The sequence below is a fragment of the Tinamus guttatus genome, unplaced genomic scaffold (assembly GCF_059628265.1).
Source record: "Tinamus guttatus ecotype Peru unplaced genomic scaffold, ASM5962826v1 Tinamus_guttatus_pri_ptg000475l, whole genome shotgun sequence".
Taxonomy (NCBI): domain Eukaryota; kingdom Metazoa; phylum Chordata; class Aves; order Tinamiformes; family Tinamidae; genus Tinamus; species Tinamus guttatus.
This window is the reverse complement of record NW_028289009.1, coordinates 279,111-305,474: the sequence shown is the minus strand read 5'-3', so window position 1 is coordinate 305,474 and position 26,364 is coordinate 279,111. Positions and strand designations below refer to the sequence as shown.

At 38.7% G+C, this 26,364-nt stretch overlaps 1 protein-coding gene across 1 annotated transcript in view; it reads right to left on the bottom strand.

Annotated features, from left to right (window-relative positions):
* LOC148592949 (EF-hand calcium-binding domain-containing protein 6-like) overlaps positions 1-26,364 on the bottom strand; it is a 98,237-nt gene that overhangs the window by 33,819 nt on the left and 38,054 nt on the right. The window contains exons 12-19 of the mRNA XM_088533041.1: positions 25,353-25,513; positions 21,504-21,671; positions 14,245-14,416; positions 9,850-9,964; positions 6,294-6,427; positions 4,969-5,204; positions 2,508-2,604; positions 1,453-1,571 (exon numbers count right to left, since the gene is read on the bottom strand). Coding sequence (XP_088389167.1) covers positions 1,453-1,571; positions 2,508-2,604; positions 4,969-5,204; positions 6,294-6,427; positions 9,850-9,964; positions 14,245-14,416; positions 21,504-21,671; positions 25,353-25,513 — 1,202 coding nt within the window. The remainder of the gene's footprint in view (positions 1-1,452; positions 1,572-2,507; positions 2,605-4,968; positions 5,205-6,293; positions 6,428-9,849; positions 9,965-14,244; positions 14,417-21,503; positions 21,672-25,352; positions 25,514-26,364) is intronic.

Here is a 26,364-nt window from a genome sequence, read left to right as displayed (position 1 = left end):
TACCACACAGAGAATGAGCGAGTGACTTTATATGAGACTCACAAGGTAGGATGTAAGCTTCATAATCACACAGTTGTTTTTGAAAATTCTACCTTGAGGAACAAATTGACAAGGAGTGTTTTCTGGCTCTCAGTACAGCTGCTTTGCAGGATCTGACTTGAGACAAAGAGCATCTGACTTCTGAAACTTCAGCCCGAAATGTCTCAAATGGGTCACACATATCTGAGATGCTCAGAATTGTAATAACCCTTCAGCAGCGCGTGCTTAACTTCATAAACATTTTTCATATTTTCTTAGGTATGAACATTTCCATAGGATTGTCCCCTGCAGTCTCTCGCACTGCTAGTGCTCCGATGCATGGTAATGCCTAATTTAGCCTCAGCTTCTCTCTAATTCCTTTATTCAACTTACAGATGTATCAGGCACGAAAGAGATTTTATCTATTCTGTAAAAGCAGTGGCTTATGGGAGTGAAACTGTGCAGCAGATGACTGCATGAAAAGGCGACTCTTCAGTGTGCCATGGCATCCATAAGGAATAAGAATGGAAAGTAAAATCTAATGGAGTAGAAAATAATTCAGAGATGAATCAGTGCTAGTAAAAAAAAACATATAGTTAATGCAGTTTGAAGCCACAATGCAATACACTTGGGTTACTTATGTTGGGGAGAGTGATTATTTTTTTAAATAAACCTGTAATGAAGTTTTTTATATAATGTCACATGTAGCTGACATCTATGCCTTTTCAAAGACAGTTTATTGCACAGTTCCTCTTAGCTGTGAGCAGACAAGTATTTCCCCTCCACTTCAGAACAAGTTACTCGCCTATAAAAACATTTCATGGTATTACTTGCCATCTTTACACAGCATGAAATTACCTTCCTTTCTTTTGTTATGTATTTGGTATGTAGCATTTTTCTTTTGACTGAATCACTTCTATTTAGGTTGAGAATGTTGCAAGCCAATTTCGTGCTCTGAAAAGGAGGTAGCACTGCCTTCAGAGAGACACTTTGTGGAGCACCTTGATGGAAGCTCCGTGTGCATTCCCCAGCGGACCTGAGACACTTGGAGCTGACTTTTCACCCACAGCAAACTGAGGTAGGCATTTGTGTATATAAACTAAATTGATGAAAAACAAGTTAATTTAACTTGCAACCCAAAGTGCCATCCAAGATGAACACATATATTAAATTAAAGGAAACCGGAATACCCAAATGAACGGAAAAACTGTCTTTAAATTCACTGGAAACTGATGGATCTAATTGTATTCTTGACTTTAGTATGATACAACGTAGCCTTGTGTAACACATTGCCATGATTTAAGGTCACATTCATAACAAAAGAAAAGTTTTCTTGGGCAATGTAATCTATTGTAATTCACTGCACTGCCAAAGGCTGTGTAATCCTATAAAAGACACATTACTGTAAGAGCTAAACATTTAGAGTTGTCATACCTTGCCCAAAGTTTCTTAAATTCTTCTGGGGTGACTGGAATGCCAAATCTGAACAAAACTTTTTTTAAATCCTCAGGCCATATAATGCTGTTTCCTTCACTGTCATATTCCTGAAAACTCTGGAATGTGAAAGAAATCTCTAGCAAGAACCAACAAGTTTGACAAAACATTTCATCTCCCTATAAGCTTAATGAATAATATCAATTGAGAAAGAAACGGATAAGTCTGAATTTCCTTAATTTCTTTTTTCATTTGATTTTTAGTTTTTCCCACTTTCTACTCTGATGTGCAACTCTCAAAAACATTTCCTGATGGACTGGCTCTGTGTAGAAAGTCTCTTATTGATGGTAAATACACAGATATAAACACTAAAATTATATATCCATGTATGGAAATTGCTACTGCTGAAGTGCACCAATGGAAGATGAAAACAGTTAATGTACCTAGGATTTTGCTTTTTTGTTTTTTTTTCTTTGTCTTTTACACCACTCATCTTGCAAGCTCAGACCATAAGAATTATTATCTCACACAAACATTCAATTAAAATCAAGCTTCATTTTTTCCATATGCTGCTTTGTTCTCCAGCTATTGCAACTATTTAACTGTTAAAAACATATTGGAATTAATTTTCATGGATAGTTTTATGAAAAGTCTCTATGAACGGTCACCTTAATCAAGGCTTCCCTTTGTTGGGCAACACTAGGTATTTGTATATGGCACCTAGTCAAATGGGCCTTAGATAAGGCCGATTACTACTCTTATAATAGAACCATTAAGTAAAATCAACAATAGTAAAATATAAAGAAAGTTTCAGAAACAACTATAATATCACTAGTATATAAACTATAATAGCAATACTATATAATTAACACTACCAAAATCGAACATTATTCAAAGTGATGTTTTTTTTAAATTCACATATAAAGTTTTTATGATTAATGAGCTATTTTGCAAGGATCTTTTTGAATATTTATAGAATCTGAAGATCAACATTGCATAATGTTCTGAAATATATTAGCGCAGTTTTATTTATTTAAAGAAAACATTCTTCTTACCCTTGCTAGGTCATGCCATCTGGTTCTTGCTTTGATAACAAGGTAGTAATGAGCCTGATCACAAGCTAGCTCTGCATCCGTTATCATCTGTTTTTTTCTCAGAAAAGAAAAAAAAAATAAAGTAATAACTAACTATGCTATACGTTAGTGGAATCTTTAATCTCCAGAAGTTTCCTTTCCTTTTGTTGTTCTTCATGGCAGCAGTGATTTCACTTCCTAGTTTCTAAGATACACATTAAAGACTGTTACTTCACATCTGTGTAAACTTAATTCTTTAAATACTGCCTTATTTCCCTAGCTGCAGGTTAGCGAAGATGTTTTAAATTTTGTAATTCCCTATTTATTTTCAAACCAATGTTGTTCAATTCTCCCTCAAACTCAAGAGACGGCATGATCATTTCTACACATAGAAGGAAACATTAATTAGCTCAGAAACAATTATATCCTGGAGCGACTCCAGGAAGATTATCCTTGATTTACTTCAATAACTTAGATCAAAACTGTCTTTGTGCATTAATAAGACCTAGCTGGTAATTCTGGGGAGCAAGACCCAGATTTGCAAGCAAGCTCAGCCACTGCTTAGCATGGCAAGCACTGAACTTTTGAGGGCCTGGTGCTTCTGGGGGAGTCCAAGTATGGAGGGATTAACAGGTTCCTCAGAAACAGGATCCAGCAAAGTTATTGCACGGTGCAGAGAGCTGACTGTATCAATGAGCTACGCAAAAACACACTTGACTGGGTTCTGGAGGGAAGGCATCTTATATGTCGCCATTCTCTGAAAGAGTGCACCTTCCTCTGTGTTACAAGAGCCCTTCTTTTGGAGTCAAAAGTATCTTTTTCAGATGATAGAAAACTGAGGAGTGGCTGCTCATTTCTCTTCATGCACAGCTGTCCATCTCACACTACTTCCTAGCACCAGTTTCTCCTCTTGCTGTCGCTTTATAAGAAAGTGCTGAAGACATACGTCTTCTGTGCCCAGTTCAGAGGCTTTCTTGCACAGCACAGATCAAGATCTCAAACGAGAAGCAACAGAATATTTAGGCTGCAGACCATGTTAGATACAATCATTACATCCCGCCTAATCTTTGAGTTCTCATGCCATGTGCAGAACCAGAACTTGGGTCCTGCAAAATGAGCTACGTCTGAACTTCCAGAGCTCCAGGCCTCAACAGTTTATGCCTATGGCTCACTTTGGATTTAGAAAAATAGATGGCACATTTAGGCATACTAGGTGCCCAGGAACCTTCAGATTCTCAGAGCTTCCCCACTCCTGCTATCTGGGAGCAGTCTCCATAAACCTAAACTATTGACCATTTAAAATGGTGTAAGGACTTGGCTGGGAAGCTGCAAGCAATCTCAGGGCTTTCAATCATTATATTTTCATTGTTAGATTTCTAAAATAGTAACAGTTTTGAAACTGAGAATATTTTGGAGCTAAATCCAAAATGAAACAGAAGAGAGAGCAAGACATTAATTCATTTCAGATTTCAACTGTTAGCAAGACCAAGTGATGATCATGAGTTTTCTTTCTTGTTTTAGACTGATGTCCTTGATTCACTCAGTTGCCCAATTCAGGAAAAAATGAAAAACAAACCAAGCAGATAAATATTACTAGCATCTGAGCCAACAGTAACACAGTAACAGACAAATAAAAACTGGGAAATAAGCCTATGTGTATATATCACATCCTCGTTGCTTCAGCAGAGATGAGTTGCTGATCACCAGCTTTTTCAGTTCTGCTGAATCTTGTCATTATTTTCTATCAATTTATCTGTTTGCGCAGTCAAACATAGTTTCACACTGAGTTTTCAGAATAATTTTTTATTGCCCAAGCGCTATTTATCATTAAGAAACACTTAGGCTTTAAATTCCAGACATTTTAGACAATATCACTTCTCAGAGTAAAGGAGCCTGCTGCCATATTTTCACTATCTGCCATTCACTCTACAGCACCCCAGCATTTCTGCACACCTGACCTGGTCTTGCCTATCTGCAGTACTTCGGTGCTAAAAGGAGTTGGGCTGTGTAATGCCCAGGCTACTCTACTGCACACTGACAACGAGACCAGTTTCAGAATTGACAGGGACTGTGGCAGGCAGGTAACACCCTCAATCCCAAATGACATCTCCAAACTGTGTGTCCAATTCTGCATATTCAAGAGATCCAGCTATGTTTTTCAGTTTGAGCTCTAAGGCTCTAATTCAGGTATCAGTATATGTTTTAATCTCACAGATTTGAACAGTACCCAGAGTTTATTACTCATTTTAACTGAAGGCTGGACTCAGTATTTTATTTGAGTACTGTATCATTGATAACTTTTCAGAGCTGCTTACCTTCAGTTTGATAAAGACATGTTTTAATCTTTTTTTTTCAATCATACCTAACACCAGCTTTCATATAGTATATTCTTTTTTATAAACACATCAGTTTCATGTAAGCACTACACAACTTTTTCTCTTACTTGTGAGGTGGGATCAGCCAAGGAGGTATGTCCTTAGTTTCTTGGGTTTCAAACAGTTGACAAAATTCTTTGTAATTTAACGTGGAGGTCAGGTTCATTCTCAACATGCCAAGCAGGCGCAAGAACTCCTCATCTCTAAGGCTAAACAGAAAGCTGTCCAAGAGGTGTCGAAAGTCAAGCATGTTGATGACACCATCACGGTTAGTGTCTGCGCTACGGAAGGCAGAATAGGTGTCCTAACAAGGAACATTTAATTAAATGTATTCACCAGGTCGAGTACACATTTTAAAATTTAAATAACAAAATGTTTGCTCTGGGCTTGTTTTGACAATAGGCAAATACTTTAAGGGAATTTCATAATACAAAGCATTTATAGTACCTTACTAAACAATGTCAAACTACTACTATCGCCAGTATATGATAATTTGCAGTAAAGCACAGGTCTATTACTTTCATCTCATGGATGTACAGAATGAGCAAAGCAGAGACCATCAAGAAGCCAGCCCCTATGCAAATCTGCAAATTGGCCTCCACCTCTTCTCAGTCCTGTATTGAGGAATAGAAGCCATTTCTGCCCTCTGTCTTAAACATTATTGGGAAACGTGTTATGAAGAGAGGCTTAACAGCAATTAGTGTTGCAGCTTCTCCCATTAAAATAGACATAAAAAGTCCACACCCCTTTAAGAATGGTGAAGATGTTCAAAAATCACTTGTTAATGTGACCAGCTTTGCTGGAGGTGTCCAAGCTGGTTTGAAGAGAGGATCCCTTTCCTGATGCTGCTCTTTCCCATTCTCCCAGGGAACAGGAAGGGAATGAACTGAGCAGAAGGCAAATGCCTGCAGCTTCTTTCCTTTTGCTAAATGTGACCTCCCTTGCTCTATGTATATCCACGGTGGGATTTCAAGGAGTATATTTTAATGGTAATTACAGAAAACAATAACCAAAAAAAAAAGAGGAGCTCTTCTTGACAAGACTGCACTTGTGTTCATAGAGTATTCTGTGAAGGAGCAGTGCAGAGATATTCGATATTAACTGCAAAGTCTGTAAAAGCTATGCTCACAAAATAGTGGGAAAAAATAGCTCAGCTTTTAATTTCTTGGCAAACACTGCAGCAAAGGCAGTTAGTTAGAAAAAACAGTCTTTGCCCTGTAAAATGAATGTGTTTCAACTGGACTTTTTTGAGCCAACAGAAAACAGGAAACTCGTCATAATTTTCAGAGTCACTTTTCTGACAGCTCTCCCAAATCAACTTTAAAACAAATATTTGTATCACAATAACAACTAGCTACCCTGCCAAAAGCAAACCGTAGCTCAATGTATTTACCCCATACACTTCCATCAACTTATCATTAAGCTGACTGAGACATTCTTCAGCAGTCATGTAGTGATATTCAGCACTATTTCCTCTCTGTTTTGGGCTGTGACATAATGCAGCTCCTGGCCCATTCAGTTTGGCATCTGGAATAAAGAAATCAAAGCAGAGCGAGCATTGAAATAATGATATTAAACATATCTGATAAACAGCACAGTAAGACCATATAAACAAACCAAGAAACCTGCAATCATGATTTTTACAGCCCAAACATGACAAAGCGCAACAGTTGTACATAGTATTAGATGTGTCCATCTGATTTCCAGAACTGCCTCAGCTGCTATGCTGCTTCCCAATACACGGTAAAAGAAGCCTGTAGAGGGTCATCTTGCGTGAAGAAAGCAGAGCTAAGACTTCGCCTCTTCCTTTTGCCTTCTCTGGTTCCTGGTTGTTTTGAGGAAGCAGGATATTAGACTGGAGGAGGAGGAAATGAATACTAAGCAAGTGGTGATTTGCTGTTCTATCACTTATTTCTTTGAGGAAATACTGTGCAGCTCCTGAGGACCAGAGCACCAGAGGAATTAGTCACATCTTTGTGTAGCAAAACTGCTGCCTGCTAGACCATCCCCCCCAGAGAAATTCACGTGTAGCTAAACCCTCCACTGTTTTGAATCAACACAAGGAATTTCAGGAGCTCTCCCATCACAACACTGCTTATTTTCCAGCTCACCTACATGGTGTCACGTCGATACTATTTTGCCTGATGTTCAGGTCTGGCAAGACTCAGTCTTGCACAAGCGGCAGCTTCGTGTTGTTACAACTTTAACTTTTATTATCTCACAGCCCAGTAGGATGAAGAAAGGGAGACAGACAGCTTCTCAGCAGGACACACAACATGTACTTCCAGTCCTGAAGGACTAAGGTATTTTTAGGCAACAGAAAAGCTATTTTGGTCACTGTTTGACATTTCTTTTTTTTTTCTGCTCGCTGTGCTGTGACACTCTAGGTAACTATTTTACCTTGCTTTTGGGGAAAAGGAGACCAAATAACACCTTTTAAAGTCTCTTCCACATTTTAGAGTTTTTCTGCATTGTATGAGCCATATAGAAAATATATGGAAAAAACAGAATTGTCACTGAGCAGCAAGCAAAAAGGATTTTCTGGGAATGTGCTCTTCATACCTTCCTGCTACATCCCACCATCCCCCCTCACAAGGACATCAATACTGCTCATTCATATGTTTGCATAGCTGAAGGCTATTTGGAAAGGTATTTTAAAAAAGCCTTTTAAAAGGGTGTCAAAATCTGTATGTGTATTTGCTGGGGTCAATTCAGACAACAGTTCACCAAGAAAGACACTAATCCCATAGAGCTTAGCCAGATAAGCACCTAAGTGGTTCACATAGATGAAGCTATAGCAAGATCACACTGCTACTATACTTCACCTCTCAAACCTTTGGGTGAGAAGAAGATATCAGCACTAGCAATTCACCCAGTCGATAAAATGTCATCATTTTGTAGGCACGGTTTCCTTCTTATGTTCAGCAAATTTCTAGTATGTATGTTTTGCAATAACTTTAATCAATTCATCTCAGATTTTTAAAGTGGGAGAAACTCTCAAAGAAAAATGCACACATTAACATTTCACTACACCCTACTCCTGACTGACTGGAAAAGTCCTAAGTTAACAGACCTTTCTAAAGGAATTCATTCATAGAAGTGAAGACAGAAATAACTTACACATAACAAAAGCCTGTACTCCAAAGACACCACTAAACTGTATTTTCTCTGTCCTTTTCTGTTTCTTATGATTTTACCCTGCAACCCTCCTCCCCACAACTACACACTATCCATCCCTTTTTCAATTCCTTTTTCAGCTGAGGCCTAGTCAGGAATCTTTTACTCGTCTTCCCACTAAAGTATATGAGAGAGAATCAGGTCTCTCTACCTACACTGTGACTACAGCCCATGGGTTCAGAGCTTCTCTTCCTCCTTCCCCTGCAATTAACCATGATCACTGGAAAATAAGTCTTTTTTTTTTATTTTTCATTGCCTCCTGCGTTTTGAGCCTTATGTTAAATGTGGGTTACAGCTTCTTTTATTTTACAACTGTGAGCTTTCAGGTAACCTCCTGAAAGAAAAGCTGTGATTCTCAAGACTGTTGAAAGGAAAAGCTTTAAATACAGACAAAGCACTTCTGATTCTTGAATTAAATCAAAGTGTTGATGCACTTTTACCACAATTAACATGTTTCAAGCATCTTACACTAGACCACTGCATGAAAATATTTGGATGGACAAATGATTAGCTGACCATACTCACATACTTCTAAACACTGGGCCTCAATGAAGAAAAACCTGAATATTTCATCAGCCCTGCCACAAGTGAGCTCTCCCCGTTTCTCAGGTCTAAGGAGTATTATTGACAGTAGAAAATAGTAGAAACTGTATGGGAAAAGTAAATGGGCACTGCTGAGAAAAATAACGAAGAGACAGATAATACAGAAATTAAAACTCGCCTTCTTAAAGTCAACAGCAAAACTTCCATTGACTTCTGTGGCATCAGAATTTTATCCAGAAAATCTAGATTTAAAGGATAAAATAAATGAGAAATGAATAATTATTTACTAGACTCAACTTCCACAGAAGTGTTCCAGCATAAGAAAATGAGTTCAGATTTGATTACTTTCAAAGAGTCAAAATTTGGAACTCTCACACTGTTGTGAAATTGGTGCAATCACTGATGGAGGAAAGCAAGCAGCTAAAGTGAAACAATATGCTCCCACATTGCAGAGATACTCCTCTGGGTTGCATTCCTCAGAATCAGTAGATCAGTGAAGACCACATCCTCATCATGTGTGTGGACAATGTACCTGCGTCTACACAATCTCACTGGGATGCTTCATATGCTAGTAAAACTGTTTCTTTATAGACAACCGCATTTCAGCACCCTCTAGTAGCAAACTCCCTTAACAGCTTTAACATTCAAAAGCGATACTTTAAATTAAAACCATAAACCAGTAAGTAACCGGATCACATCACAGATCTCTAGTTGCATATGCTGCTCCTAAAGCCTATCACTAAAGGCTTAATAATGGATCTTTAGTACCTGAAAGGATTAGTTACTGTTTCCTGACATTTTAGATGATAGAAAAAAAAGATCTTGTTGTGTAACACTACTTTAACAACGTTCCCAGCAGAACTTGGGATAAAATCCAAGCCCAGGACTGTGAACAAGAGTAAGAAATACTTGCAAGAAGGACCTACATAAGCACAGAAACCAGTTCATTACTTGCTGCAGTCTAGTAGTGATAACTCCATCACACCTTTACTGGTCTTTACTTAGTCCATGGGCCACATACCCCAGTTTCCCTCAAGCCCTGGGTTAGATATGCAGCTGGTTAACTAGACCAAGAATCAAAGAACTCCAGAGAGAAAGGCCATCAGTGTTCTAAGACTCATACCACTGATCTCTTCCTAATTTCTCCAATAGCCTTTCCTTGAAGAGGAAGTTAAACATTGTCTAGGAAAGGTGTGTTTTATGTTGTGTTGCTGTTAGAGTTCATTTACCTTCAAATATTGCCACAAAATCCAGATAACTCAACCCTCCATCTGGGAATCCTAACTTTTCTGTCAGCAGATTAAATTGATTGTCATCCATCGGCATACCATGGTCTTCCAAGACCTGTCAGAAGAGAAATAAAATAAGATATAGATGTGCCTATTTTGTTGCTTAATACACCACCATTTTGAATAGTAAATATTTGGGGGTTTTATCCCATAGCTCACCTTGAAATCACTGTAGAAATCTCTCTTCCTTACATATACAGTAAACCACTTTCACGTAGACCTATTCCATATAACTTCAATTCTATATAGAATTGAATTGAATTTGCAGAGAGCAAAATTTGACTGTATCTTTAAGACTGACATTGTAAGCAAAAGCACTGAGTGCCAGACTAAGATTAGCTTCACCTGGAAAGTGGAAAGCACCAGAAGTGATCACTTCAGCTCATTTGGCAGACTGAGGAAATTTGGTTTTTGTAGAATTTGCTAACCCTTTTTTGCTGATCCTACAGAACCATCACAACTGATTCTTGGACAAAGAAAGCTGCAAAGTGGGCTCAGGCCCCTGAGCCATGTATAGCTACAGTGAAGCGGAAAGTAGGATTTCTTCTGGATGCTGCTCTTCAAAGCAGATCTGGCACTGCATTTGATGTAATCCATTTTGCAGGGATCTGTCAGACCATTCTGCCTCGGTCATCTTGAAGATCTGTCCCAACCATAACGATTCTATGATTCCCAGGACCCATTCTGGGGACCTCTGTCTCCATCGAACGGGTATGATATTCTGGAGGAGTAGCAGCCAGCTACATCCTCCTCTTTTTTTACCTACCGGTTGCCTGTAGAGCTGTTTTGTGGGTTCCTTCTCCCACCTCCTGGTTCCCTGAATAGATCTTTTTGCAGCCCCTTCATTCCCTTCAGCTGCTTTGTAATCCTGATTTGGGCATAACCTTTAAAACTCTCCTCACAGCTCTGTTCTGTCTTTCCAAGTGTTTCTACAGCAATTACTTTTGCTATTATATTTTAGTTAATTGTATAGATTAAAGGAAAAAAAATTCATTAAATCGATGAACAGTATAAGGAGTGTTAAAAAAAGGAAGAGAATAATTAGCAAATTATCATTCTTTTCAATTGAATGTAAAGCTTCTGGATAAGCAAGCACATTTTATGTGCAGCTGAACAAGTATTTACCCTCAGATCAAATACTTAATAGTGGTGATAAGGAGATCTGGCCATACAAATCCAGTCAAAGCTGGAGAGACTCAGTCACAATAGTAATGGGTGACTACAGCCCCAACGATTAGCACTTTCATCTAGAGACAAAAAAAAAAAAAAAAAATCCTGCCAAATTAAAGTATTAAAGCCTGAGACTAGGTCATTGCCCTGTGCTGAACAGCTCACAAAATGAATAGCTTCTGCATATTTAAAGGAAGAGGAACTGATTACCACTGTATGAGGAAATACTTGCCTACTTCTACTAGTTGGACTGGACCAACAGGTTCCAGAAAAGTAGTCCCTTTTTATAGCTATGACTGTCACATTATCCTATTTACTGTTTGAGTAACCTACGCTACTTCTGGAGCAGAAGAAGCCTCCCTAGCTGCTCTAGAGATGTGTGTGCTCTCTTCTGTGGATCAGAGTAGCACTTGATAACCCTGATACTAAGGAGGGAAATGGAGCGGACAACACATCTGCCCAGCTGCAGAGTCAGGATTTGGTCCAAGAATACTGAATACGTGCAGAACACTTAAGTTTCAGTGGGGCCCCCAAATGCTTTATAACCTACCTACCAGGACACTGTAGCGGCAGGTTTTACTACCAGCATGTTAGTACCTGGTGCTATTTGCAGTGGTCTGATATGTCCGAGACATTTGTATGAGGCTGGCAGATGTGACAAAAAGGTGCTTGTACCTGAAGCAGCGGCTGGAGTCCAGGAACAGTACCCCATAATGTCTACAGTGGTGCTAGACACCAGTTCCTGGGTACTCTTCATCTACCACTCAAACTCTATCACCTCTGAGAGACAAGTGGCTGACATGTTCATCACCCTCTGCCCTGAATTGCTGAATTGCTACAAAGGGGGTGATGAACATCTCAGCAGAATTGTCAAAGAAACTGAAGCAGTAGGAACTAAAAAGTTCCAAATTGGAATTCTGTCAGGACAATGAAGTTAAAATCCCCTTTCTCTTGCACAAGGGGTGGAGCTCTTTAAAGACCATGAGTGATGGAGAATCACTTTCAGTTTGCGTTTTATCTGAGAATGCACGTGTCCAGGCAGTTCCCCAAGACATGCAGCAGTCTGTCTCTTTTTAAGAGACATGTCCCTTTTTAAAGGATCAAAATCATCAGCAGCAGCCAGGCATAGTTCCTGGGCAGTACTCCCTCCAGCTTAACTCTGCTGACTTTGCAGGGTCCAAGACCACCACAGTGATGCGTATCTCTGGATGCAGATATGTAATGGCTTTTTATCCTTCGTGCATTGCCAAAGCTTAAGGAATGCATCATCTGTAGCATAACAAAAGAACAAAGAAATCACAAAGACTGACTGTTTGACAGCTGCTGGTATTATACAAATATCTTAAATGTGAGTTGTACACAGTCAGTGAATGCAGAGGCAACAGCAGCAGGTTGAATGAGTTCCTTCAGCCTAACAGTGACAAAAAAACATTACTGCATTAGTTGTGGTCATATATGCTATGTGCAATATGTACAATTGCTTATATACTATGTGCAATGTATGTGCAATTGCTTATATGTAATGTGACAACATTGTAAGTATTAATTGCAGTTCCAAAGGCAATGCCCCAAAGGCATGTGCCACAGATGTCAGATTCATAGTGAGAGGCTGCAGTTTAACTATGTTCTTAATAAGTTTATTATTATTAAAAATATATATAACGATAAAATATGTTCTTTATGTTTTTGTCCCCCTCTCTCCCTCCACTTCATTTCCAAACAATTCCACTGGCAGCACACAACTGCAGAAGGATATTCACTTGAGGGTAAGGAGTGCTGCAGTGTTCACAGGGCAAGGCTCTATAGTAACAGAGCCTTCGTCCTGCCATACGAAGTGGAGCACATACCTCCTGGGTCTGCGCTGAGAAGGGTAGAAAGGAAGACTACAGCTCTGTCATCTCTTATGAGTCATTACATTTGCCCCTGCACAGCAGCTGGTGAAAATATGCACAGCCTCTGGTACACGGATGGGAAGATGATGTTTACTGAATCACAGTAAAGAACAGATTGGGACAAAGTGTCCCCAGGGACCATGCAGGTTATGTTCAAAGGTACAGATCTGTTCTGACCTTTGCTGACTCCTTATCTTCCCTCAACACCTGGACAAAGGACAGAGCATGAATAGCTGTCATAACACTATTCAGCAGCAACTCTTTGCTTAAAATTAGGTAGACCAGGGAAATGTTACTACTCTCATGTCTCTTTTCTTGCCCAGTGTCAACTTTCAGCAAAGCATTTTTTATCTGAAGTGCAAAAAGAAAGAAATGTACAGCTGGGTGGCACAAGCATCACAGCTACCATTCCAAATCCACAACCTCACAAGTCCGTCCAAAGGGCAGCATGCAGAATTAGATAAGCAATCAAGGCTGTGAGGCGCCCTGGGAACAGCACTGAAAACCCTACCTCAAGAAAGACTCATATAAAATTCAAGGGGAAGTCTCAACAAGTAAAAATTAAATTATTTGAACATATTTTCATTTTTTGTAGATCCTTTTTTTGCACTGAGATATTTTACCCAAATCAGCTAATGAAGTATTCAAAGCCACCCAAAAATCCAATAAAGACAGTGGAAAATGACAATGAGGTAAAATCAACTGATCTCCAATTAGAGCTATAGAAAGTGTTTCTTCTCCTGTTGGTGACCAGCCTGGGCCCTAAAAGGCTACTAGATTCCCCCAACATGAGCAAGAACGATGGCACAAAAGCAGCCTAGCTCATGTCAGTCTTGTTCTTCACCTCACTATACCAAGTCTCTATCAGCTACTACCACACAACTACAAAGGGGGCTTAAAGACTCTGAGTTAATAAAAACAACTCTTTAAGATATGCCCACTCACTTCTCAAAAAAGGAGCACTGTGGGTTGACAGTAGATATCTAAGTCCCACCCATGTTTCTCCAGATCCAATTCACATATCCCCCTGGAAGAAGTGGAAGTCTTCAAGATGCACTGCTATCACATGATGACAATTTTTTGTCTTTTTAAAGGAAAGCAGAAATTATTTCCCACATAAAAACCTGCATGAGGCCTGTTTAGCTAATTAGTGATTGAAACAATCCTGGAAGATTTAACTCTAGCTGTGTGAATCAATACAATGCTAAGGCAATAATCATCTTTCTGGGAAAAATACAGGGCAAGGAAAAAAAAAATTCTAATATTTTCCTACCTTCCGCAAACCAACTTTAGTAATTTTCCCATTTGCTTGCTTGTTGTAGGCAAGAAAGCTGTCTTTAATAGTTGCTGCCTGTTGTAACACTTTGTCCTTCAGCTTTTCAATTACTTCATCAACAGTTCTATTCTTGGCATATTTGTTAGCTTGATCCTCAATCTGTTTCATTCTAAAATTGAAAGATTGTGCATGAAGACAAGTCACTTATTTTTTGTAGCTTCAGACACTTGATTCAGCATTAATGAGCAATACTGCTTTAATGACAAACAAGACATTGACATGGGAGAAGCTCCTTTGATGCAAAAAGATAGGTTGATCATATTAAAGCACGTGTTGGTTCCAAGGCCTGTATTATGCACTCATTTCTTAAGTATACCTTGTTTTACAGAAGAAGATAAAAGCTGAATGATACTGCTCTGAAGTATTTATTTTGCAAATGTAGATCCTATACCTTCAATCACAAGCTTAGTTAGGTCATCACACTGCATCAGCTAAGGAAACATATTTATCCTTTAATACATATTCAGTTGCCATAACATGTCATAAGTTGCGATACTTCTTATGAAAGAATTAAATGAGTCTTTTTTCAAAAGGAGAAAATGGCTCTTATGAAGTTTTCTCTCTTCCTGGGAAGGTGAAACTTCCACTTCATGGATCCCTAGTAAATCACCTCCACTTTTTTCCTTTGTGAGAATGGCCAGAATATCTCTTTCTTTCTCAGATCCTATAAGAGAGTTCACAGATAGGGACTTTATACTCTTCCTGATAAAATACCACTGCCCTCATCAGTAAGCCATTGAAGCAAGTCAAAATTACATACTTAATAACTTTTAAAGACAGAAAAGAAATTAAATTAAAGAGTATGTAATGTGTCCCACTTTTATCTATTTTACATCTGCTAGAGATTTACTATGGCTCATGAAAAGGGAAGTTAAAACAATTATTTTTGTTAAGTCTGAGAGCATGTATTACCATATAAGCAAAAGGCAGAATTATTCAACAGTCTTGTTTTTATAGATTTATTAAGTATGTTTTATAGTATTCCCTAAAATTGAAGATAACCTTAAAATTTTAACTCTCGTTCTGAAAATATGTTCATGAAAAGAGTTTTGCTTTGATGTGAGCAGCACACAGAGGATTAACTCCAAGCCTCCCAAGAGTGATCAGGACAGCAGCGATTGGTGACTCCCTCCTGAGGATGCCAGATGGACCCATCTGCTGAGGGGACCTGGTCTCCTGAGATGTTTGCTCTCTTGCCTGAATGCAGGAGGTTGCCAAAACATTACATTCCCCACCCCAGTCCATTGACCATTATATTCCTTTGCTTATCCACAAAGGTCTTGTCATGAATGACCCCGCAGAGATGAAGAAGTAACCACATTGTAAGGTGATGAATATAGATAAACTCAGCTGTTGTTTATATGATTTCTCTTAATTAAAGTTAGACACAGTGACTTGCAGGATGTCATCAGAATGACCACCTTCCTTGGCAGGGATTTTTACTTCCATGGGCTACAAGGTAAAATTAGAATCCATCTCACCAAAAAGTGAAAAGCTTTCTGTATCTACTACCTGAATAACCTAGTAAGGAAGCCTTGGATTAACATTAAGGAAAGCTGTCACAAAAACCCATAGGAAAGTATAAACTATAGCAATACAGTTGAGGGGTTAAAAATAGGTGACACTGGGTTATATATTAGTGTAATAAAAAAACAAGCAGAATAAATCAGGCCACCAAATACTGTGGTTTCGCATACATAAAAACATAAATATATTAAGAATATATATTATTTAAAAATAAATATGAAATGTGAAACAAATAATAAATATTCAATAAATACTAATGTTTACTATTGTATACTTTTAATAATACTTATAATAATGCATGTGCAATAATTATATTTTAATGCTTATAGTTTTAATATTTACTATAAATGCTAATATTAGAAAATAATTATACTTAATTAAATTCTTGTTCAAATTTTTAGTTAATTATATTAATATTTATTAATAACAAATGCATTTTTAATAAATAAACACAACATATATAAATAAATATAAGTAAATGCATATAAAAATAAAAAGCATATGGCATAAGCAACAGGAGCTAGAAGTCTTAAAATAACCTGAATTATAAATTAAATGGATAGCTCACATGACTGGAATAAGCAAAGGGTTCGTTCCTGAGGACAGGTGAGTTGAGGAAGATGATATATTGTCCTTTACATCAAGATCATTAGACAGAATCTTAGGGATCCTTAGGATTTGGTAAATTAAGCACTACTAGGAGTTCTACTCATAAAAGCCCACAGGAATGAGGGTGTCAAAATTGTGGGACACCTACTATGTCACACCTCAAGGGAAAACAGGATATGGATTTGATGCTTTAGGAGATTTGAAATTTTTTCTAAAAAAAAAAAAAGAGAGAGAGAGAGCAAAATCATCCTAGTGAAACGAGCTGGTTGTAATCAGGTGGGTAATGATGACAGCAGAATACAGGTTGCTCAGCAGATTACCAGAATGTATCAGTGAATTCTGCTGATACCACATGAAGGGAAGTCTTTCTAAATGTTATCCTAACTAACACAGAAATACTGTTTGAAAAGGTGAAGTACAACTTAGGCAAGAGTGGAATGACAGATCTCATGACCCTTGGAAGAAAGAAGGATAGAGAAACAGTAGACTTCTACCTACTCAAGTTACCAGTATCTCATATGAAATGGGTTTAAGAGCAGGTAGCGCATAAGTGAAACATGTTACCACAGTATAAGATAGTATATATGGGCAAAATCTGAATGGCCATGACAAAACATGCGATTTGATATCAAAAATATGAAGAACAATAAAAAGTCATTACATTAATGCCTCAGTAAAACAAAGGAAAATTTTGGCTTGCTAATGAACAGGAAGAGAAAACTATCGACAGATGACATTAAGGGATATGAAACACTTAAAACTTCTGTTTTAGATTGTTTTTCAATAGAGAAGTCAAATATAAGCAGGTGGCTTGAACAAAGAATACTAACAACAAATAAGGAAAGAAAGAAATCAGAATACTGCTCTTTTTATTCAAATTTGTATTTAAAGAAATGGCTAAAATGGTCTCAGATTTGATACAAAACTTCCAGAATTATGCAGAAAAGCAAATACACTACCTACGTTAAAAAAAGGGGGTGGGGGGTGGGCAGGAGAAGAACTAGAGAGTTACTGACATATTTCTAAGAAATCTATTCTTGCTTTCAGGCAGTAATTACACAGTCACAAAGAGTTCAAAGCGTGTTAAGAGACACAAGAGCCACTAGGGATTCTAGAGATCTCTCTTGATTTCAGACGAGCTTATATTTTAAATAGTACTCCCCTCCAACCTGCACCACTTTTACCTCACTATCCTAAGGAAACAAGAATAATGCAATCCATCTTTTAATCCATGTGCCTGTCAGCCTTCCCCCTGGAATTGGATACATCTACCAATTTCAGTCAAAACTGAGGTGGGTAGGAGTCTTAAGATATGCATGCTAGCAAGCTTTGTGGAACTGATGGTAGGAAAGGAGAGAGACTCCAAGCTGGGAAGGCCGGGGAGGCTCACGCCATTATCTGTTCCGTTCGTTAGCTGCCAGCCAAGCAATCAGCATATGTGTTTCCCTGGGCTAACCACCTGCCGTCTCTTGCCCAGCTGCCACCTTGAAGTATTCAGTGAAAAGCAGCATTTTTCTACCTTTAAATAATAATCTGCATGTACATTTGCCTGGTGCCAAACCCCACTCCCTGCACATTATCATCCTGCTGGAGTGAATCTCTAAGTTCTTCACTTAAAGGTTAATGACTGCCGAGCAACTGTAACACACCAGCCCTGCATGCCATAATGCTTGCTGGTGGTATGGAAAGTGCTCAGATTGTGGCTCAGCAGAAATCCGGGACAGGAGTATCTATTAATGAGGCTAATGAATGTATTCTCAGTTTGGTGTACTGTGTCCTGTTGACAGCAAGGTGATCTATTTAGGTGCTTCATCTGCATCTTTTATCTGGACAGCTCTCTGCTCTGACAGTCTTCCAGCAGAAGTGGCATTGGACCTCTCCATAAAACCACCTCAGGAAATCTCAGAAAAATCTGTTCCTATCAATAGGAGAATAGATCTCTCAACCTCCAGGACAGGAGGGACAATCTCTCAGCTTGCAGAAAACAGCTGGATTTCCTGGTTAAGTGTAACTCCAGTTCTACTTTGGGGATGACCTTGGAACAGAACTGCGAGAACATCCCATTCTCAAAAGCATTACATAGTGAGAGCTGAAGTCTTGACTATCTCCTGGCGTCTTTCAAAAGTGAATTAGGAAAGACTTCCAGAGACAGTCAGCTAAAAAACCATAAAGATTACCCATTGCAAACTGTTGATCCTAAATGACCACTTGGATAAGAAAGAGTCCAGACTTACTTTCCTGGAGTCTTCCTCTTCCATTACTAATCATGATTTCTTATAATTTGGTAGATGAAAGTCACCTAACATGAACAGTGTGACAAGGAGAGAAGTAATATTAAGATTAGCTGGGTGCCAAAGATTTTTGTGAGCAGTTTCAGGAAGAGGGCAGAAGCCTTCAATTCTGGTATAAAAGGTGCTGATTCCAGAATTGCTTTGGCCAAGCTGGAGTGATCAGATTTGTCAATGCCACCCTCAGACAAGATCAAGAGGAATGGAAGAGAAGGTGTAAGCTAATGCTCATACATACAGAAGGAGGAACTCAGATCTGCAACAGATTCAAGACACTGACCAATCCAGGGACCAAAAATCCAAAGTTTCTGTTTTAAATTCTTAAAAATGCCCATGTCTGATGTGAAAAGATCCAACTTGGTATGTTCCCAGTACATTTGCCAGCTTTCTGCACAAGGGATTGACTCAGTTCCGCGCTGTCCTGACAAGCTAAAGTGATTCAAGCCATCTACCGAAGAACTGATGCCACATGAACTGCTGACACATTGTCAGGCAATAGCTTCAAATAGTTGGCCATTTCTCAACAGGCCATGACTGACAGCACAATATAAAGTAGTTCATGTCCTCTCAGCAAAAAGCCACTTTGGCAAGAGGGTAAAGGCAAATTACTGCCTTCTTTAAAATATCCTAAAGGCTCCTAATCTTCCCAAGACCCCAGAGAGGGAGGGAAGGATGTCCCAGTGACTGAGAGGCATTATAGCATAGGTAGTATGCTTCTCCTCTATTTTGGCTTGCTATAGCAGAATTTGGCAAAGGACAAGAAGTGGACTCTGGTGAGTGTGAGCTGTCCTTCTGCAAGGTCCTCACCAAATCTGCTGATGGATTCTTCATATTGCCAATTCAAATGTCAAATAGCCATTGCCAATTACTTGCTGTTAATGACAGAACCATGAAAGTCATGGTAGGCCTATAACCTACTATGCGAGGGTGCTGCTGAAGGCTGCATTAAGTGTAGTCCTGAAACTGGTATTTGGGGTCAGAGTTCCAATGTCATTGTTTATTGGTGTCCTTACAGCACTCATGTTTCTTTTAGAAGTGTATAGAGGCCCCAAGGCAAAGCTCTGAGACAACAAAATGGAGACAACAGAAACGGGCTTTTTGAGCCATAGGAATAAGCTGTGAGTTCTGAGGACAGACAACCTCTAGAGCTTCTTTGAAAGGGATTCAAACACAGACGTAGGAAGTACAAAAAGACCAGAGAGTTGAAGAGGGAGGAATCTGGGGCAAGGTACATCGCTTACAGAATTTCTGACTTCAGATCCCCCCTCTCTTGAGAGCTGTTGACAGGAATGGGAGCTTTGCACATAGCATTCTCTTCTTTGTGAAATACCACCCTCAAAATGAGGCAAGACAGGAACAGTGTAGCCAGCAGGACCAGGGAAGTGATTATCTCCCTGTATTTGACACTGGTGAGGTCACACTTTGAATACTATGTTCAGTTTTGGGTCCCTCACCACAAGAAAGACGTGGTGCTGGAGTGTGTCCAGAGAAGGACAACAAAGCTGGTGAAGGGGCTGGAGCACAGACCTTATGAGGAGCGGATGAGAGAGCTGGGGTTATTTAGTGTGGAAAAGAGGAGGCTCAGGGGAGACCTTATCAACTCTCTACAGCTGCCTGAAAGGAGGCTGTAGTGAGGAGGGTGTCGATCTCTTCTCTAGAATAACTAGCACTAGGACAAGAAGAAACGGCCTCAAGTTGTGCTGAGGAGGTTCAGATTGGGTATTAAGAAGAATTTTTACACGGAAAGAATGCTGAAGCCTTGGAACAGGCTGTCCAGGGAAGTGGTGGAGTCACTGTCCCTGGCAGTGCTCAAGATACGTGTAGATGAGGCACTTAGGGACATGGTTTAGCAGGCAGAGTGTTGAAGGGCTTATAGTTGGAATCAATGATCTTGAAGGTCTTTTCCAAGCATAATCATTCTATGATTCTATGATTCTATGCCTCCTTGAACATGCCTACATGGACTCCCTAACTCTAATTGTAACTGCAACTGTAACTCTAACCCTAAATATAATGCCAACATTAACCCTAGCCCAGTCCTCCAGTACCAGGGTTAAATATTATCTGGCCTCAAGTGAAAATACATGTGTTCTGAGTCTGAGTATGCATGTGGATTTCCATACGAAATTAGAAAAAAATGTATTTTTGAGGGAAGCAAAGCCCATTCCTTTAAAAGAGAAGCACTTCTTACCCCCCTCTCCTCCCCTGGGCTTACACAGGAATTTCCATACATTAAAAGGTAAGAAGGGGAAGGAATCAGTGGTTCATGTATCTTTGTAACCTGGTGCAAAGTATCCATGATGCTGATTCAACTGGAAGCTGTGGTGATGGCCTGCAGGAGTGACAGACAGTAGATGGAGCAGAGTTCCCACTCCTCTGGGAATGTTCAAATCCAGCTCCTGAGCAATGAGCTCCTGAGCAATGAGTGGTTCTACAGAGGATCACAACCTTACATTTCAGATGTTATCTAGAGCGCAAAACTTGAACTCTTGAATGATGCAGTGAGATAGATACAGTTCTTGTGGATCCTGTAAAGCCAAGAGCTCAACCATTTTTGCCTGAATCTGAGAATCTTTAATGAATGATCCATACATATTTGCACTCCTGATGCAGTGCTTTGAGTGTTGTACAGTTTTGAATAGATCTCTGTGAAATGAGACATAAGCCTAGGACAGTACTTCCTATTAAACAAACAGTATGTATTCTCAGTCTTTCTGAAAGTATCTTTTCTATATATATTTTATTATATTGAAATCTGTATAAATAGCATACCTTTTTGAAGGATCTGTTTGCCTTTTTTCTTCTCTTTGTTGGCTTTCCTTTGATATATGTGAGCCGACACCATTTAAGTCATCAGAAGGAACATCAATCTTTAAGCTATCCAAAAGCATATTGTAAAAGATCCCACCAGAAGAATTATCCTGATATTTATAGCATAACCTGGATAAAATAAGAATTTAAAATAACTTGGGAGATTGGGAACAATGTATAATACAAATGTCTTTCTTAAGACGAAGATGATCTCAGGAATACATTTGCTTTCCATATACAGCTAAGAACATTATTCAAAAGGCTTTCTTTAGGCTTTGGAAACTAGCCTTCCTGGACTCCTTTGGTAGCCTACAGAGAAATTAGGAACCAGCTTAAACACTGAATGATTATATAGAGGAGCTCCATTGACTCTAGAAGGAGCCTAAGGAGACAAGTCTCTCCTATCTCTCATTAGCCTTAGTGAATACTCCGCATCATTAACACTTGGATTATATAGTGGTCAATTGGAAGAGATTTGTCTCACCTGACACTGGCCTCTCAAATTTGGATGCAACAGTGGAAGAAGTAGGTGAGAACACAGCTACTGCACGACTATACCTGACAGAAAGCATGAATGAAAGCCGCTGTTTACCATAACTTGCAGTCTGGCATATAAATGTAAAATTAAATCACTTGCAGCTTAAATTAATACTGCTGGCTGTCAACCCTAGCAGCCCAGGAGCAGACTTGCTGTCTGTACAGTCCCTCTGTTACACTGAAGGTAACTTCCAGCAGGGTGTTTGAGCGAGTAGCTCTCTGGGCCAGTTAAATTACCGCCTTAAATCACTCCGGTATAAATTAGCAGAACTCATGAATCAGAGCCCTTTTCATCACCGTGTCACTGCTTCACGGAGCAGCTCAGCCTTCCAAGATTTCACTCATGCTCATAAAGCTTCTGGGCATTCCTGGACAAAAGTAGAAAGCTCCTGTACTTGTACTGAGGAAGCAAAGCATTCACTATACTCAGCTCACCCCTAGTGCCCATTCTATTTAGACTGCCATTAAAAAATACCTTAAAAAATATTTGGAACTTAACACCTATGCCTTCTTTCTGAAATAAATAAAAAGAATAAATAAATAAATAAAAGCAAGGTTCCATTTCTTTTGAGAAGTCTAATCCATGACATACACACTGCAGAGTGTCAGAGAGATGAAAAAGACAGGAAAGAATCTCCATTTCTGAGTGTGTGCAAGCCCTGCTCAGTTAAAACAAGTGTAGCCTTCACACAGAAAATGTCTGTGAACATCATAGCGCAACATCTGTTTTGTGAGTATAATCCATAAAAGGCTTCCAAATGCCCTTAAAAAGTGTTCTCCAGTCTGAATGTCATTTCACAGGAAGCCATCTGGGACAAGCCAGTTATTCTGCTGCAGCGACAGCAGTATTGTCCTCAAGTGCCTCAGGATGAGTCACATCAATGCAAAAGTTCAATTACAGCAGAAGCCCCTCCAAAGCTGAGGTATCATTTCAAATAAATAGGACTGATGTAGCTTAACCACTGGAATTCAGAATGTAATTCAGTCACTTCATCACGTTTTGCTCCAAAACCCTGCATCCCTAAAAGCACCTGTGTTAAATCCCCAGTCTGGAATGTCATAACATTCCCAGCACAAATGTGACAGTCTTAACCCTGTAAGTGTGCATTTAAAAGAGTCAATTACATCTTCTTTACTTATTATTTTAAAATACAGCATTTTAAATGTGGCATCTCTCACCACTTTAGAGCAGTGAACGAACAGTGCCATCCACTGTTTCTCTGTATAATCCACACTATTTTCCTAGGGTAGTTTTAAATAAGGTTTGACATAAGAATTAGCACCATGAGAAAAAAAGTACAGATCAATAAAAATGATGTGAGTAAAAAAACATTTTTAAGGAATCAGCTATATCACTGAATGGTAACTTTAAAAATAGATTATCACCAAGTGGATATTTTCAAAACACCTCTTTAGCTGTGACTGAGCCATTCTAATTTAATTAGCTAATTTTTACTCATTTATTTTAACACTAAACATTTTTCCAGTCGACTATTAAAATGTTGTGTACAAATCCCCACTTCATCTTATTAAAATAATTAAATTTTATCCTCCAAATGGTCATCTTCTCTCTTGAACATGGTCCTGTATATGGTCTTGCTAAGAGCAGGGTTTTTTAGAAATGTTTACTACAGAAGAACTAATACAGTGTGAATAAGACTCTGTTTTCATGGACTGAACATGGTCGATAGAAGATTATGTAGCAATTGATGTCCCTGAATGTCTTTGACAATGGAATTCAAACCTTATCTTCTAGATGCATTTTTAAAATGCTGCTCTTATCAGAAGATTACAAGCTCATCACATCCACAGGGAAACATGCCTGGTTTTGAGAAACACACATTGCTGCATTGTTCAGCAGTACTGCAGTTCGACAGTGCTCAATATTCACTACAATAGGAAACCTGAAAGACTTTTATACACACTTCTGCGGCTTTGCTGGAACACAACCTGAGTTGCTAGACTTGGTGAGGCTGATTGCACAGGATTTATTTTGCATCGTTTTAAATCAAAGCCAAAATAGCCATTGACCACAACGATGAATGAATTAAACCCTCAAAAAGAGCTTCTCATTGCCTCTTCCCCTACATTATTTTTCTTACGGTGAACGCTTAGAATTTCAAGTAAAGGCCACTTTAGAATTCAAAGTGCCAGCAATTCCTGACTTCCCTGTCAGTAGAGATCTTTCTTTGACACAAATAATGGTAGAAACATTATTTAGAAAATCGGAAAACTGCTGAGTCCCAGGTAATTCAAAGGATAATTACTTGTTCATGATCAATGACCAGTGATTATATAGTATACAACACAGAGCTATAAAACTGACAGATGATAAAAGCATATAGTTATAACACACCATGCAGGGAACACGACTTTTATGAACCCAGTATATAACACACAAAGTTTTCTCTAAGATATATACAGAAAGAAAAATGCATACAGTGGAATTGGTTTTACTGATCATGCTCATGCTCATTCATATTTCAGGATCAAAAATTATTTTCCAAAAGCCATTTCCTATCGATGCTGTTATGTTTGCTCCTCACTCACAATGATCAGCAAGCCATTGGGTTATGCGAGTCAGGCTTGAATTGATTTCTTCGATTTTCCTATTATGTTATCAAAGGTAGGAAAGAACTCCACAGCTTTCTGAAAGTGAATGAGTGTAAACAGCGAAGGCTAGAGTCTGCGGGAGAGCAGATTAGACCGGATTATAACCTAAATGAATTGCTATTGCCATAAACACTTAATGCTGTTCCCTCCTCTTTGGACATAGATATTTTGACTGCATGTTCCCCATGTTCTTCAATTTGGCATTCTGCTGATATTCAAATGAGATTTCATGTTGGCAGTGCTAAAATTCATCTCCTTGTTCATTACAACAATAATCTATTGAGTAAAAATACAATATTAATTCAATTTTTATTACATTCTTGGAAATGCTGAGTAATATTTGATAATGGCTTGGATCTCCACTACATCAGTTGTTCTTTTGTAGAAAAAGACTTGTCTTACATTTAAAATGCTCAATTATGTCAAACTCATGAGAGTTTCCAACACAGAATATTCATGTAAATAAATAAGGAATTTACCATAACATGATCATATATGGAATGCAGCATCTCTTTCACTGCTTTTTCTTTTCTATAAGCTTAAGGGAAACCAAAATCCTAACTACTGCATCAATAGTTACCAATTCAAAGACAGGAAGAAATACATAGCAAGAAAAGAAGTTATACTAAATCTGTTACAACTCACATAGCATCAACCTACCTCATAAATTGTTGGTCTGACAAACAGGGACAATATATCTGTAGAATTTTTCTTAGATGACTTCTGCTAATAATGCCTGTACATTTAGGATCATAGAATTGCAAAGTCGTATGAAAATCTTTCCAGTTTTCTGTAATTTTATCTGTAAGGATCTCCGCCACCTAAAAAACCAAATGAATTAGTAAAGGGGAAGACAAGTGAATCCCTGGAGTTAAACTATGATAGCGCTACTACGTGATAAAAATGTACTAAAATGGCAAACAATGATACAAGATCAACATCCACTGAAATTGGACCATGTTATTACCTACAATATTCTACACTGCAATAACAGAAGCAGTCTTCTTAATTGGTTTGTTCCATTAAGCCATTTATGACCCACCTAATTTAAAACAAAGTTATATTCAATTAAAACAATTTTAGCTTACTAATTTCAAAGCAAGATACAACATCCGGCAGCACATTCACTCACCAACACTTATCTTGGAAAATGTTTGTTCTGAAATCTGAATGAAAAGTGACTAAGAAAAAGTGTATCTCACTTCACAGACCTGCTCCTTTAAGCAACTCAAGAGTCATGTCTACCAATTGATAACATCACAGTCTTTTTATTGTGTTTTTCCCCTCAGTCCTGTAAAACAAATTCACTAGGACTGAATGAGTTGCAAATGGCACTCATCTTACTCGGGGCATAATTTGAAGGCAATAGACTTGCACAGAGGATAATAATGACAAAATCCGGCTTGCTGAACCTGCTTCAGGAGCTGTCTGCAGCATTAGCAGTTAGAATAAAAGTGTCTTTTCACTTGTAAATTGAGTACATTAAAAACAGGAGCGTCTGATAAGAAACAAACACAGAATCTCAATTTGACAGAGAATCTCCGCACAACTGCAGGTCTGACTGAGCGCTGTGCTACGCTGAACCTATGGTGAGAAGAAGGAGGTGGAGGTTTGTGTTGTTTTAGTACCCTCTGGCTGAGGGCCCAGATTGTTTACAGGTTCTGGTTCTTCC